The 16,082-nt window shown below is 48.9% G+C and overlaps 1 protein-coding gene across 13 annotated transcripts in view; it reads left to right on the forward strand.

The window, feature by feature from the left end:
- Positions 1 to 11,489, forward strand: part of cd2ap (CD2-associated protein) — a 35,066-nt gene extending 23,577 nt beyond the window's left edge. For 5 of the 13 annotated variants that reach the window (XM_060041032.1, XM_060041030.1, XM_060041033.1 and 2 more), the window contains 7 exons: positions 1,970 to 2,159; positions 3,558 to 3,667; positions 5,453 to 5,562; positions 8,110 to 8,172; positions 8,556 to 8,800; positions 9,583 to 9,646; positions 10,077 to 11,489. In XM_060041032.1, the coding sequence (XP_059897015.1) occupies positions 1,970 to 2,159; positions 3,558 to 3,667; positions 5,453 to 5,562; positions 8,110 to 8,172; positions 8,556 to 8,800; positions 9,583 to 9,646; positions 10,077 to 10,118 (824 nt within the window). In that variant the 3' untranslated portion in view covers positions 10,119 to 11,489. Of the gene's footprint in view, positions 1 to 1,969; positions 2,160 to 3,557; positions 3,668 to 5,452; positions 5,563 to 8,109; positions 8,173 to 8,555; positions 8,841 to 8,932; positions 8,964 to 9,006; positions 9,162 to 9,217; positions 9,647 to 10,076 lie in introns of those variants that run through there. The other 8 variants (XR_009523566.1, XR_009523568.1, XR_009523564.1 and 5 more) reach the window with 8 other exon arrangements.
- Positions 11,490 to 16,082: the final 4,593 nt, after the last annotated feature.

The raw sequence follows: 16,082 nt of genomic DNA on the forward strand, positions 1-16,082 counted from the left end.
CGTCTTCCCCCCCAGCCCTCCCCTGTCTCACCCCTCCCCTGTCTCACCCTCCCCATGCCTGCTTTAAACATTGAGTTGAACCTCTGAATCTGCCGTTATACAATGTGTGCGGTCGCTTTGAGTCTCGGAGGAGAGTGGAGTGGGGTACGAATCATATTTAACGGGGGTTTCGAAGGGGCTGTTTGCAGACGTATATTGACCCGGTTGTTGCATGAGTCATCCATTGCAAGTATACCAAGCGTGTTTTCAGATCAATATCTAAATGTTCACACATCCCGATCCTATCTGGGTCCAGAAGGCCAGGAGACACAGCGCCAGTGTTCAGCAGAGCGTTCAGGCCGACCCCTGATGTCTGTCCTGAGTCCATCCCAGTAGAGTAAAGTGAAAGTCTCTCTGTCCGGGGGGGCACAACATTCGATGCAATCTTTCCTCGGAGGAAATTGATTCTGAGTTGGACACACTCAAAACACATCGTTCATGTGTTCGTTTATCACACGCTTTTTAGATGCACATTAGATCTTAATCAGATGTGTCTTAGCCATTTCTTAGAGCTATTATTCGATATGCACTACATGGGTAGTAGTCATTTATTCCAAGTGTATAAGACGTTAATTTAAAACATTTAATGTAGCCTATTCGTTGTTTAGACAGCACAGTGGTTCTCAAAAATTTTTGACCTATATATTTTGTATTTGAAATGCAACGGTCTTTTCGTGGAGACTACGCTCAGAGCAGCTGGAACTGAACAACAGCAAGAGGAAGGAGGAAAACGGGCTATGAAACCAAATTAGATATTTTTTTCTTGCTATCGGCCAATAAATGAAACCAATAAATGAATATAGGCTATTTATTTCAGGTAGCAAAAACAATGAAAGTTTATAACCCCCCCCCCAAAAAATGGAATCCCGTTCCCAGCGCCCCCCTTGGTTGTCTGTCAGTGTCTGTGTACACAGTAAAGCGTGTATGGTCACATGTCCGGTGTGCAGACTAGTCGGTATCACACTTTTTCATGCTCATAGTCACCCATCGAATCGTGTCACTAAAAAGCACATTACCGGCTTGGACTAGTAGGTGGAAGAAATGGCTGCCAGCGGCAACATGGAGGCTGACGAGCTGGTGCCGGAAGAAACACAACGTCAATCCCGCGGTGTAAAACTTGCTAGCTGGAAGTCGCGTCTCCACACAGCAGCACGGCAAATTGACATGAGTGCCTTAAACGGCCCAGAGGAAAGTAGGTCAGCTCAGGTCACTCTCCCGGACCTCGACAGCCAACGCCGTGGCGAGGCTGAAGTGGAGGCGGGAGCCGTTTCCACTTGAGCTGGCGCTCCATTCAACGCAGAGGAGCCTGTGGTCAGGCAGACGACTGAGCCCTCCTTCAGATGCACAGAGCGAGTTGGTGACGAGGACCTGGAGGTGAAGGGCCTCTGCCTGAAGACGTCCTGTTCTCCGAGGATCCGACCGGGGGGAACCTGGCCTGTGCTATGGCTCAGGCCTTCAGAACGCCTTCTTTGTGTTTGTTTATTGTTCTGTTTATTTAATTCAGGTGTACTGTTGTGAGAATCTGTTTGAATGGCAGAAATGCCTTTATTTTGAAAAAGAAAGTCTATATATTTATTTAATTTGGGAAAATATTGTTATTTTGCAACATTACTGTACACATTTCTTAGATTTGTACATTTTTTGCAAAAGTTTATTTGAATGTTGGAGTTGAGAAATAAACATTTCCAAATCATCATTAATCTGTGTATTGTCCTTGAATAACCAAGAAGTTTGACTCATTTGTTCATCATATAGCAGGGTTACTATAACCATCGCTAACCACAATAGGCCTTTTTGACGTGTGTGTGTGTGTGTGTGTGTGTGTGTGTGTGTGTGTGTGTGTGTGTGTGTGTGTGTGTGTGTGTGTGTGTGTGTGTGTGTGTGTGTGTGTGTGTGTGTGTGTGTGTGTGTGTGTGTGTGTGTTCTCCAGTGGACCTCAAGCCCTCCAAGCCCGCCGCCCCCCTGGTCTCCAAGAAGCCCCTCCCCCTGCCGCTGAAGCACCGTCTGAGTGGGGCGCCCCCCAAGAGACCGGACAAACCCCTGACCTCCATGACCTCCAGCCCCGCGCTGACCCCCAGCACTGCCGTGACCCCTGGAACCCCTCCCCCCACCGTCACCAAGTGAGACCCCCACTGCAGGAAGACATGGACCTCAAACCAGCTCAAATCAGTGACCCCCACCAGGGGGTCACTGGTCCCTGCTTGGGAACAGTGCTCAGGTTAGGGGTGGTTGGTTAGTAGGGTACAGGTGGTTAGTTAGTAGGTTACAGGTGGTTAGTTAGTAGGGTACAGGTGGTTAGTTAGTAGGGTACAGGTGGCTAGTTAGTAGGTTACAGGTGGTTAGTTAGTAGGGTACAGGTGGTTAGTTAGTAGGGTACAGGTGGTTAGTTAGTAGGGTACAGGTGGTTAGTTAGTAGGGTACAGGTGGTTAGTTAGTAGGTTACAGGTGGTTAATTAGTAGGGTACAGGTGGTTAGTTAGTAGGTTACAGGTGGTTAATTAGTAGGGTACAGGTGGTTAGTTAGTAGGGTACAGGTGGTTAGTTAGTAGGGTACAGGTGGTTAGTTAGTAGGGTACAGGTGGTTAGTTAGTAGGGTACAGGTGGTTAGTTAGTAGGGTACAGGTGGTTAGTTAGTAGGTTACAGGTGGTTAATTAGTAGGGTACAGGTGGTTAGTTAGTAGGTTACAGGTGGTTAATTAGTAGGGTACAGGTGGTTAGTTAGTAGGGTACAGGTGGTTAGTTAGTAGGGTACAGGTGGTTAGTTAGTAGGGTACAGGTGGCTAGTTTGTAGGGTACAGGTGGTTAGTTAGTAGGGTACAGGTGGTTAGTTAGTAGGTTACAGGTGGTTAGTTAGTAGGTTACAGGTGGTTAATTAGTAGGGTACAGGTGGTTAGTTAGTAGGGTACAGGTGGTTAGTTAGTAGGTTACAGGTGGTTAGTTAGTAGGTTACAGGTGGTTAGTTAGTAGGGTACAGGTGGTTAGTGAGTAGGGTACAGGTGGTTAGTGAGTAGGGTACAGGTGGTTAGTTAGTAGGGTACAGGTGGTTAGTTAGTAGGTTACAGGTGGTTAGTGAGTAGGGTACAGGTGGTTAGTTAGTAGGGTACAGGTGGTTAGTTAGTAGGGTACAGGTGGTTAATAAGTAGGTTACAGGTGGTTAGTTAGTAGGTTACAGGTGGTTAGTTAGTAGGGTACAGGTGGTTAGTTGGTAGGTCCCAGGTGGTTAGTGAGTAGGGTACAGGTGGTTAGTGAGTAGGGTACAGGTGGTTAGTGAGTAGGGTACAGGTGGTTAGTGAGTAGGGTACAGGTGGTTAGTGAGTAGGGTACAGGTGGTTAGTTGGTAGGGTACAGGTGGTTAGTTGGTAGGGTACAGGTGGTTAGTTAGTAGGGTACAGGTGGTTAGTGAGTAGGTTAAAGGTGGTTTGTTAGTAGGGTACAGGTGGTTAGTGAGTAGGTTAAAGGTGGTTAGTAAACAGGTTATGGATGGTTAGGTATGGTACCAAGGCCTCTTCTCTTCTGCAGACACAATGGAGAGGTGGGTTCCCTGAGGCCCAAGTCGGACCTGGAGCCTCTGGTCTTCCCCAAGCCCAGGACCACCTCTGGAGACTGGGCTGAGAAGAGTCCCGAGAGCGGTAAGGAGAGGGGACATCTAGCATCACAGACTAGAGCTAGCATCTAGCATCAGAGACTAGAGCTAACATCACAGACTAGAGCTAACATCTAGCATCACAGACTAGAGCTAACATCTAGCATCACAGACTAGAGCTAGCATCTAGCATCAGAGACTAGAGCTAACATCACAGACTAGAGCTAGCATCAGAGACTAGAGCTAGCATCACAGACTAGAGCTAGCATCTAGCATCACAGACTAGAGCTAGCATCACAAACTAGAGCTAGCATCACAGACTAGAGCTAACATCTAGCATCACAGACTAGAGCTAGCATCACAGACTAGCGCTAGCATCTAGCATCACAGACTAGAGCTAGCATCTAGCATCACAGACTAGAGCTAACATCACAGACTAGAGCTAACATCTAGCATCACAGACTAGAGCTAGCATCACAGACTAGAGCTAGCATCACAGACTAGAACTAGCATCTAGCATCACATACTGTACAGAATGTAGCGATAACCTCTAACATCACATACCTTCTACAAACTGGAGGTGACCTCTAACATCACATACTCCCCACAGAGGGACAGGTTTACTTGGTGCTCTGCTGATTATAATGGGTTTTCTGTAGGCCATTTGATTTCTCAGAACTTGCATAAACATCACTGATTGATGTCTGGTTGCGCTCCTCAGAAACTCTGCTCGGGTTGAAGAGTGGGTTTATTCTCGGCCAATGGCATGCTCTGAATGTTGTTTGGCCCCGGGGTAAAGGCGTCAGCTGGCCCCGGCCGTGCCTCCCTGCGTCTCCTCATTACCCCACGGCCTCTTATCTGCTCCTCATCTGCACTCCCGGAACAGGCCAGCGTCTCTCCGGGCCGCTGTCATGTGACGTCCTCAGTGCCCCCCCCCCCCCCTCACTGCCTGACTCGCTCAGATCCCCACAGCAGGGGGTTGTGGGTAAAGGAAGGGACGGAGGACTGGGTTCGCTGGTCCCAGTGCAGCATAACCATGCATGTAATCACGCATGATTATATCGTGAATGTAATGCCATGATTAGATCACAGTTAAACTGGATCTCTGTTCAACCGGCCTCTGGCTAGTTTGCAGCTAGCCTCCAACTAGCCTCCAACTAGCCTCCAGAGAGCCTCCAACTAGCCTCCAGCTAGTCTCCAACTAGCCTCCAACTAGCCTCCAGTTAGACTCCAACTAGCCTCCAGCTAGCCTCCAACTAGCCTCCAGAGAGCCTCCAACTAGCCTCTAGCCAGCCTCCAGCTAGCCTCCAACTAGCCTCCAGAGAGCCTCCAACTAGCCTCCAGCTAGCCTCCAACTAGCCTCCAACTAGCCTCCAGTTAGACTCGAACTAGCCTCCAGCTAGCCTCCAACTAGCCTCCAGAGAGCCTCCAACTAGCCTCTAGCCAGCCTCCAGCTAGCCTCCAAATAGCCTCCAGAGAGCCTCCAGCTAGCCTCCAAGTAGCCTCCAGCTAGCCTCCAACTAGCCTCCAGCTAACCTCCAACTAGCCTCCAGCTAACCTCCAACTAGCCTCCAGCTAGCCTCCAGCTAGCCTCCAACTAGCCTCCCACTAGCCTCCCACTAGCCTCCAGCTAGTTCCAGAGAGAGATGGAGGTAGAGAATCAGTTGGAGGTTTAGAGAGAGAGAGGGTTGGAATGGATGATGGAATCATTCGTCTTCGCCTTCCCATCGTCTTATCAGTATTCTGTCTCTTACTCTCTCTCAATCCGTCTCTCCCCATCTCCCTCCCTCCCTCCCTCATTCCTCCCCCCCCCCTCTCTCCCTCTCTCCAGACCTGATGAGTTTTGATGCTCTCTCGGCCTCTTCAGAGAAGCTCTCTCACCTCACAGCCAACAGGCCCAAGATGCCCGGTCGCAGGCTCCCAGGGCACGCTGGAGGACAGGTGTGCGCACACACACACACACACCACACACCACACACCACACACCACACACCACACACCACACACCACACACCACACACACACACACACACACACAAATACAACTTCAATTGCTCACTTACACACAAAACTGCACTCACTCACCCTCAACACACACACAAACACATAGAGCTACACTCACACAGACAACTACAATCACTTACTCACTCATACACAACCTCACTCTCTCTCTCTCGCTCTCACGTGAGTTAATTGCTTGTATGCTATATTTAAATTAGGAAATTCAGTAAGAACAAAGACACAATGTAGGGTCCAACACCGTTCTGCAACCGCCAAGGGACCCACACAGGGCAAGCATTCACCGATAACTCAAACCACTCAATTCAACTCGCACTCAATTAAAACATAACTGTGTTAAAACGCTGATTAGAAAGTCCCTTGGCAGTTTGAGTCCAGCTTGTTTTTATCTCCAAAAAGCTCAGAATGTCTTCAGTTTGACCGCTCCTGCCCACACCTGTTAACCAACACTAGCAGATACCTTTACTCCAGTATTGGTATTGATTTATTTAGGGTGGTTAGTTAGTAGGTTACAGGTGGTTAGTTAGTAGGGTACGGGTGGTTAGTTAGTAGGGTACGGGTGGTTAGTTGGTAGGGTACAGGTGGTTAGTTAGTAGGGTACAGGTGGTTAGTTAGTAGGGTACAGGTGGTTAGTTAGTAGGGTACAGGTGGTTAGTTAGTAGGTTACAGGTGGTTAGTTAGTAGGTTACAGGTGGTTAGTTAGTAGGTCCCAGGTGGTTAGTTAGTAGGTTACATGTGGTTAGTTAGTAGGTTACAGGTGGTTAGTTGGTAGGGTACAGGTGGTTAGTTAGTAGGTCCCAGGTGGTTAGTTAGTAGGTCCCAGGTGGTTAGTTAGTAGGTTACAGGTGGTTAGTGAGTAGGGTACAGGTGGTTAGTGAGTAGGGTACAGGTGGTTAGTGAGTAGGGTACAGGTGGTTAGTTAGTAGGGTACCGGTGGTTAGTTGGTAGGGTACAGGTGGTTAGTTAGTAGGGTACAGGTGGTTAGTTAGTAGGGTACAGATGGTTAGTTAGTAGGGTACAGGTGGTTAGTTAGTAGGGTACAGGTGGTTAGTTAGTAGGGTACAGGTGGTTAGTTAGTAGGGTACAGGTGGCTAGTTAGTAGGGTACAGGTGGTTAGTTAGTAGGTTACAGGTGGTTAGTTAGTAGGGTACAGGTGGTTAGTTAGTAGGGTACAGGTGGTTAGTTAGTAGGGTACAGGTGGTTAGTTAGTAGGGTACAGGTGGTTAGTTAGTAGGGTACAGGTGGTTAGTTAGTAGGGTACAGGTGGTTAGTTAGTAGGGTACAGGTGGTTAGTTAGTAGGGTACAGGTGGTTAGTCACGGTACAGGTCTCTTCCCCTCTGGCTGAAGGGGCCGTCGGTTCTTCCGTGGGATCAATGAAAGAGTCAACAAGGTTATGGTTATGCCTATATCCGGGATCAATAAAACGTGCAACACGTTTATGGTTATTCCTCCAGCTGAGATCAATGAATCACGAGACACGTGGCGCTGTCACGCCAAATTTGTACCGGGTGCCAAATTTGTACCGGGCACGTAATCAGCTGTCCGTTGCCAGGCAACGGACAGCTGATTACGTAAGGGTTGTTCGTTGCCTGGCAGGTTTCAAAAAACATTCGCGCTCATGTTGCCAAAGACTAAATAACATAATACAGAAAACGGATCGCTAGATAACACTTGTTTTTACTTTATATTTGTATTGTATTTAATTGTTTAATCAAATTTAGCAAGTAAACTGAGTGTTTAAAGCAGGTCAAGGACGAAATAGCACAATACAGATAACGGATCGCTAGATAGAAGGTTCGCGAATGTTCGTGAACCTTTCACGTCATTCGACGCGGTCGTCCGTTGCCAGGCAGGTTTGGAATGGATTACGTATGGATGACGTGCCCGGTACAAATTTGGCACCCGGTACAAATTTGGCGTGACAGCGCCATGTAGCTCACGTGGTCACCGGGAGGTTGCCGGTTCGATCCCCGGCTCCTCCTAGCTCGGTGTGGAGGTGTCCCTGAGCAAGACGCCTCACCCTGACTGCTCCCGACGAGCCGGCTGTCGCCCTGCGTGGCCGACTCCGCCGTCGGCGTGTGGTTGAATGGTGGTCAGTCACTTTGGATAGGGCATCAGCAAAATCCCCTAAATGTAAAATGTAGATGTATTCCTCCTATTGCAGAGATCATTGAAACAGTCCCCGTGTTTACAGTTAAGTGAAGCCTTCCTCGACTGAGGTCGGTTCGAAGGAAGAAGGAAAGGCCTTAATTATCCTGACGGAACATAATTACGGGCGGCCTGAGGACAAAAGGTTTGGAGGCGCGTGATCGGCTTGCTAGCTGCCATCAGACAATAAGGTGTGTGTGTGTGTGTGTGTGTGTGTGTGTGTGTGTGTGTGTGTGTGTGTGTGTGTGTGTGTGTGTGTGTGTGTGTGTGTGTGTGTGTGTGTGTGTGTGTGTGTGTGTGTGTGTGTGTGTGTGTGTTAGGCCAATAAGGAGGTGGAGGAGGAGCAGGAGGAGACCAAGCCGAAACTATCAGACACCAAGAAGGTACAGACGCCTCTTCCCTCCTCTTCTCCTCTCCTCCCAGATAACTCCTCTTCTCCTCTCCTCCATGATGCCTCCTCTCTCCTCTATTCTTCTCCTCTCCTCCATGATGCCTCCTCTCTCCTCCTAGATGCCTACTCTGCTCCTTCCTTGCCTCACTTTTAATATTAACGGCTAACTGTGCTATTTATTTATTTTTTTTTTTAAACTGCTCCGGCAATTTAGATTTTTATGATCCTTGACAATGAGCTCCCTCTCTCGCTCTCGCTCTCTCTCTCTGTCTCTCTCTCTCTGTCGCTCTCTGTCTCTCTCTGTCGCTCTCTCTCTCTCTCTCTCTCTCTCTCTCTCTCTCGCTCTCGCTGTCTCGCTCTCTCTCCTCCACACAGCCTTCTATGAGCTCCATCGCCGGCCCCCCAGCAGGGTTCCTGAAGCCCAGCTCGGCCACTACAGAGTCCAGGGGGGGTGGGGGGGCGGCTCCCTGGGCCGACGCCCCCTCCCTGGCCTCCCCCAGGCGTGAGGCCCCCCCCAGGGGCCGGCTGGAGGCGGAGGACCTGGGCTCCCAGATGGAGGAAATGAGGAACCAGATGAGGGACCTGCTGATGTCCGTGGACCTCATCAAGAACCAGCAGACGTAAGGAGAACCGGCCCGGAAGGTCTAGAGGGACTAGAAGGTCTAGACTAGGGACTAGAAGGTCCAGAGTGAAGGTCTAGAGGGACTAGAAGGTCTAGAGTGAAGGTCTAGAGGGACTAGAGTGACTAGAAGGTCTAGAGTGAAGGTCTAGAGGGACTAGAAGGTCTAGAAGGTCTAGACTAGGGACTAGAAGGTCTAGAGTGAAGGTCTAGAGGGACTAGAGTGACTAGAAGGTCTAGAGTGAAGGTTTAGAGGGACTAGAAGGTCTAGAGTGAAGGTCTAGAGGGACTGGAAGGTCTAGAGTGAAGGTCTAGAGGGACTAGAGTGACTAGAAGGTCTAGAGTGAAGGTCTAGAGTGAAGGTCTAGAGGGACTAGAAGGTCTAGAAGGTCTAGACTAGGGACTAGAAGGTCTAGAGTGAAGGTCTAGAGGGACTAGAGTGACTAGAAGGTCTAGAGTGAAGGTTTAGAGGGACTAGAAGGTCTAGAGTGAAGGTCTAGAGGGACTGGAAGGTCTAGAGTGAAGGTCCAGAGTGAAGGTCTAGAGGGACTGGAAGGTCTAGAGTGAAGGTCTAGAATGACTAGAAGGTCTAGAGGGACTAGAGTGACTAGAAGGTCCAGAGTGAAGGTCCAGAGTGAAGGTCCAGAGTGAAGGTCCAGAGTGAAGGTCCAGAGTGAAGGTCTAGAGTGAAGGTCCAGAGTGAAGGTCATGCTACATGTTAAGAAAATCTTTCCTTGCATGATGTTTTGAACTAAGTGTGTGTGTGTGTGTGTGTGTGTGTAGGAAGGAGATGGCGTTGCTCCGAGCTGAGCTCGACGAGGAGAGGTTGAAGAGGCTGACACTGCAGGTAACGAACATCGCCATCCCAATTGTGACAAACATCTCCATCGCAGTGGTAACAAACATCTATGTGCAATAGTAACAAACATGTCCATCACCATGATGACAACCATCGATATTACCATGGTAACAAAAATCTCCATCACCATGGTAACAAACATCTTCATCACCATGGTAACAAAAACCTCCGTCACCATGGTAACAATGATCTCTATGGTGACAAACTCCTAGACGCTAGCATCATGTAACTAGATAAACGCTAGAGAGGCAGTATGCTAGCTGTAGGGCTTGTGCTAGCTTAATGTAGCATGAGCTACCTTAATGTAGCAGGAGCTAGCTAAACACGCTGAAGTTGCCTTAATGCATAGTGCGCTTGTGTTATTTATAATTAGAAATATAATTGCTGAATTGTCTGTCTGTCTGTCTGTCTGTCTCAGATGGAAATAGAGAAGCTAAAGCGGGCGGTCCAGTTGACGTGAAGTCAGCCTCCAATCAGCATCCAGCTTCCAGGTCACCTGCTAGCCTTTTAACCAATCAAGGAGGAGGAGGGCGGTGACCAACCCGCGGGAGGCCCTCTGTGATTGGTGTTTCTATATAAATATGAATTATTCTCCCACATCTGTAACAATTACCTTTTGCACATATAGTTGTTTTTTTCTAACTAGAGCTTCAAGATGTATTTCCTCTTTCTGCCATTCCTAAAAGAGATGCTCGGCCCGTAACCATGGGAACGCTCCGGGTGTGAGGCAGGGGGCGGAGTCTCCATACTACTGACAGATTAGCTTGTTTGTTTTGGGGGCGCATTTTTATAAAAAATGAAATGAGATGTCGTTAGCCTCTCAGATAATCACACGACACGACTCCAGCGGGGGGGGCTAGGGCCTCGCCGGCCTAGCGCCTCTACTGCTGCTAGCCTGTCTGATGCAATGAGCATGGCTAGCTTGGCTAGCATGGTTAGCCTGTCTGACACACTTAGCTTGGCTAATACGGCCAGCTTGGCTAACACGGCTAGCTTGGCTAACACGGCTAGCTTGGCTAACACGGCTAGCTTGGCTAACACGGCTAGCTTGGCTAACACGGCTAGCTTGGTTAACACGGCTAGCTTGGCTAACACGGCCTGCTTGGCTAACACTTCTGGCCTGGCTAAAACTGCTAGCTTGGCTAACACTACTAGCCCAGTTGCGACGCTACGGTGGGCAACAATACGATTGGGTGTCTTGTTTTTTGTATTGTCTGTGTTTTCTACCAACACTACTGTGCCTGTTGTAAAGAATCCACATCACGTGTATTGGGAGTTTAGATTCAAGTATCTTCATGTCTTCTGGAAGTCCTATATAAAGCTATATAAATGTATATCTATATTTTTAAAGAGTCTTCTGACATTCCTACTCCAAGTTTGGACCATCTTCTTCTTTGTTTTTATTGAGTTGTTTTGAGGGGTGCGCCGATTTGAAACATTCCTCCGAGACCCAGCTGAGACGAAGTGACCGAGACATCACTCAGTCGCCTCTAAAGCAGGGCTAGTCCTTCATCCCCTCATCTCCTCCTCCTCCTCATCACTCCTTCCTCAGTGGGTTCCTTCTCATGTACACCCCCCCCCTCCCCCTCCATCTCCAGTCCCCGCCGTCTGAATAAACGGTGCGTTGTGGTGCTCTGTGAAGCATCAGATGAGATGTCTCCCCCTCCTCCTCCTCATATCCACCTGTTTGAGTGGACACCTTCAGCTCCCTTCTGTCTCATCTTCCTCTGCACACCTTTGAACTCAGACCCTCCCATCGGCGGCGGTATTATCCTCATTCCTGTTATTGCATGAGCAGATGGTTTCAACAATAAATGACATCTTTATTTAATGTCACGGCTTGGTCTCGTGTGTGTGTGTGTGTGTGGGGGGGGGTGTACTTGAAGCATTTAATGATGGAAGAGCAAGCTAGAGACTGAGACACGGAGAGACGGAGTGAGACACGGAGGGACGGAGTAAGACACGGAGGGACGGAGTGAGACACGGAGAGACGGAGTGAGACACGGAGGGACGGAGTGAGGGACGGAGTGAGACACGGAGAGACGGAGTGAGACACAGACGGAGGTAGACATTCAGACTCACTTAATCGTTCATAGAGTTCAGCCTGATTATTCTTGATTATTCTGATTAGTCTTCTTCGGTTGTTATTGTCCTCACTTCTAAATGAATACATGACTCCTCATTCACTCCTAGCTCGGTATTAACTTAAATAGGTTATATTCATAATGTCCCACTTGGTATCAGTATACAGTTCTTTCATATATTGGTGAACATATCTTTACCTGGCCGACCGTACTCTCTCCCTTTCTCTCAGCTCCCAGACACTAATGACGGTATCTCTCTCTGTCTCCGTCTCTGTCCCTCTCCTCCCCTTATCACTCTCTCTCTCTCTCTCTCTCTCTCTCTCTGTCTCTGTCTCTCTGTCTCTCTCCCTCTCCTCCCCCCCTCCCTCACTGCCGTCAGGACCACCTGCTGTCTTGCCTCTATTTCATGCTACATTAGGTGTTTGAGTGTCTGTGGAGGGCATTTGCACATGCATGTGACATGGAGGTTGCAACAGTTGTCCTTAACAACCATCTTCAGGTCCGAACTATTAAGTTCATCAGAATGTAGCGATGTGCTGTTTTGTGGGAGAGAGACAGAGAGGTCTCGCCATCTCCCCGCTCTGACGCTATTTTATCACAATTACGATTCCCAATGAATAAACAAACAGGCTTCTGTGTTTATGTGAGCATGTGTTAATATAAAACACCTCGGCACTCACACACACACACTCACACTCTGCTCTGGGTGGTGAGATAATTAAAATGCTGAATCAACGGTTAATTATTCTATTCGTATCTCCCAGCAAGTCGTTTAAATTCCACGCCAGCTTCGGTGAGCGTGAACACGACTATCCACTGACTAACCCAGACTACTAAACCCAGTGACCAGACTACTAACCCAAGAGGCTAACCCATATATCCCCAGAGACCAGACTGCTAACCCAAGAGGCTAACCCATATATCCCCAGAGACCAGACTACTAACCCAAGAGGCTAACCCATATATCCCCAGAGACCAGACTGCTAACCCAAGCATACTAACCCAGACTACTAACCCCAGAGAACAGTATAACCCAGACTCCTAACCCATACTACCAACCCAAGACTACTCCAGACCACTACTAATCCCTCTTTTAATGTGATGGGCGTGATTATGCTGACTGTATGCCTCGGTCCAAATCCAACTCTCCCCGTGCGAGAACCTGATTGGCTGATCTGCATTTGACTCCCTGTCTCTTGCGGGCCGAATTACATCTGCCTACTCATATTCAGTTGTAAAAAGAAACTTCAAGCTTCAAGTAGAAAGACGGGTCATCAGCCAGTAGAAGTGGGCACCGCCTCCTGAACGCGGCAATCCTGCGCTCCAGTCGCGCGCAGCGCCGCTCTCCCATCGCGCGCAGCGCACGGAACGCATCCTGCTCGCCAGGAAGACCTCCGTCTCTGTTTGCGTGTTCACGTGTTTCTTCCCACCGGGAGGACATTTCCTTCTTCTTCTAGAGACTCTCCACCCAGCACGAGGTCCGCTGAACAGACCCGATGAGAGGAGATCTTCGCTGAGAAGGCTGTGGTTCCCACACTGTTGGGAACCACCGGGGGACCTTTAAACCCTGTGTTTGGGACTACTGGATGACTGTTATGTGTTCTGCCGTTTGACCCCTCCGTGCTGGTGAGTGCCTGCCTCGTAACCATCCTGTCATAACCCTGAGAGATCCGTGGATTGAACCCAGAGTCGTTCCCTCTTGTTGGTCTTCCGCAGGTGATCATTAAACCCGCTGATGGGGATGAGCGATACCTGCGCTCTGACGAACTGCGGTTTGACTTTTAGATTGATGATAATAATTGGGTTCGATTCCTTATGGATTGTTTTGTCTGCCTGTGGCCATGCGTGCGTCTTGGGTTTGATGTGGCGTCTAATCAGATCATTGGTAAGGGCTGCAGTGAAACACTTTGAAGCCAAAACAGATGTTGATTAAAATAAATACATGAACAAACTTTCCGCTGATTCAAAAGCATAAGCTCGTCCCTGATTAAGGGGTCGTTGAACTCACATCACGGAGACGCGGCATTTTCAGAGAGCCTACGACGGAATGGTGATGTGATCAGAATAAGGTTTAGGAAGTTGAAAGGTCACAATCTATTATATGCATGCAGATATAACTATCTGCTTGCATATATGCATGGTGATCGACCAGCTAATGTGGTAGAAATTAACCTTACATTTTATGTTAATCTATGATTATTATTAGGCCTACATATCATATACTTGAATAGTGGAAAACAGCTGATCACCTTTAGCCTAGATGTTATTTGCCATGTGGCACCAGTAAGAGAGTCCAGTCTACTCCCATTTTGATGTACTCTTGAAGACAATGCTTACATTCACACACGTGTGCATCATCTCTGTTTGGATAATATATGTTCTAAGGTCACATTGGGATTCAGAAGACATGAGAATATACTGACATCCACACAGTGTGACCCAGAAAAACATTCTATGCACATCAATATTTGATGAAAGTCCAACTTTGTATTGTATAAGGATTGGGTATATAAGGAGCTGTACGGGATTCATTCAGGAGTGTGTATTCGCGGATACCATTCGGCTTTGTTGTCTCTCGTTTGCGGGTGGCAATAAACTCTCCATCTATACTTGACCTGGACTCTCCGATTCCTCTTTGCTTATAGCTAGTTAAAGTGAATTAGATAAGTTATTATTAATGCTACCACACTAATCTCATAACGGACCCGAGGAGACTCTGTGCTGTAGGTCACACCGGGCTTACCGACGACACTCAGATGGATTGAATAACAGTAAACTGTTGTTGCACCCGCCGACACCAGGTTCATTCAAATCCGCTTCTCAAAGTTAAACTCAGGTTAGGATGGGTAGACGACAGCTCCTCTCCTCCTCCACTTCCCTCTCCTCCTCTCCCCTCTCCTCTCCTCCTCTCCTCCTCTTCTCCTCTCCCCCCTCTCCTCTCCTCCTCCCCTCTCCTCCTCTCCTCTCCTCTCCTCTCCCCTCTCCCCCTCTCCTCTCCTCCTCCCCTCTCCTCCTCTCCTCTCCTCTCCCCTCTCCTCCCCTCTCCTCCTCTCCTCTTCTCCTCTCCCCTCTCCTCCTCTCCTCTCCCCTCCTCTCCTCCCCTCTCCTCCTCTCCTCTTCTCCTCTCCCCTCTCCTCCTCTCCTCTCCCCTCTCCTCCTCTCCTCTCCCCTCTCCTCCCCCCTCTCCTCCTCCTCTCCTCCTCCCCTCCTCTCCTCTCCCCTCCCCCCTCATTGGCTGAGTGGCATCATGTGTGTTGCGTCTTAACCACCTCTTATCCTGACGAGTTTCCCGAAGAGTTTGAAGCACTTTGAAGGCTTTGGGTGTTTTCATTAACTGTCATTTATTCCGTCAATTTCCGCCAATCCCGGCGTGCGTGGGAAGAGGTTTTCGGTAGCGGGAGCCACCAACTCAAACCCAAAGTTTAGATTAGAGCCTAATGAGTGACGTTAGCTCGTGTTCTCAGGGAACCCGTCCTTCCATTTAGATTAGAGCCTAATGAGTGACGTTAGCTCGTGTTCTCAGGGAACCCGTCCTTCCATTTTCCGGTTGCGCACAACAGACACTGCATTGTGTTACGACAACCGTGTGTGTTGTTTTTTTTTTCCTCAAAAAGAGGTTGTGTCTTTAGGTACTATGTTTCGTTTGTTCTAAAAAATGTAGGAATAGATTTACAGCATCAATAAATATTAAATCTTACTCATGACAGTCTTTCTCTCTCTCTCTCTCTCTCTCCTCCCTAACTCTCTCTCTCCTCCCCCTCCATCTTTCTCTCCTCCCTCTGTCTCCTTTTCTCCTCTCTCTCATTCTCATTCTCTCTCTCTCTCTCTCTCTCTCTCTCTCTCTCTCTCCCCCTCTCTCTCTCTGTAAGCCAGGATTAACTCCACCTGACTGCAACAGGATTACTGCTGTTTGATTGGTCGCATGATGTCATCCGCACTATCTGATCTCCTTGTCTGGGTGGGATGAGGAACATATGAGTTACATTACAGCTCTGGCCTGGTTCGTTACGAGGAGCCCAGGGTTAGGTCAGGGCTAGGCCCCGATTATCCCCTACCCAAAATGGCTGAACCGCATGGTTTAGCCGATCGCATTAGAGCATAGACACCATAGCTTGGCCGTGTGTGCGAGGCGTGCGGGTATGAATATGAATATGTATTGGCCCTCTAAGCTGCTAGCTCCCACATGGCCAGCCCTGGTGCTGCTCTAACTGCCCTGGAGCGGCTCCAGCCGTGAGGGTGAACCTGAATGGGACCACGCGGGGGGCTTTGTGGAGGACCAGCGTGGGCCCGTGTCATCTGGAGCCTGCGCCTGCCTCCTGTCAACCCCGGCGCGCACCGCG

The sequence above is a fragment of the Gadus macrocephalus genome, chromosome 21, assembly GCF_031168955.1.
Source record: "Gadus macrocephalus chromosome 21, ASM3116895v1".
Classification (NCBI taxonomy): domain Eukaryota; kingdom Metazoa; phylum Chordata; class Actinopteri; order Gadiformes; family Gadidae; genus Gadus; species Gadus macrocephalus.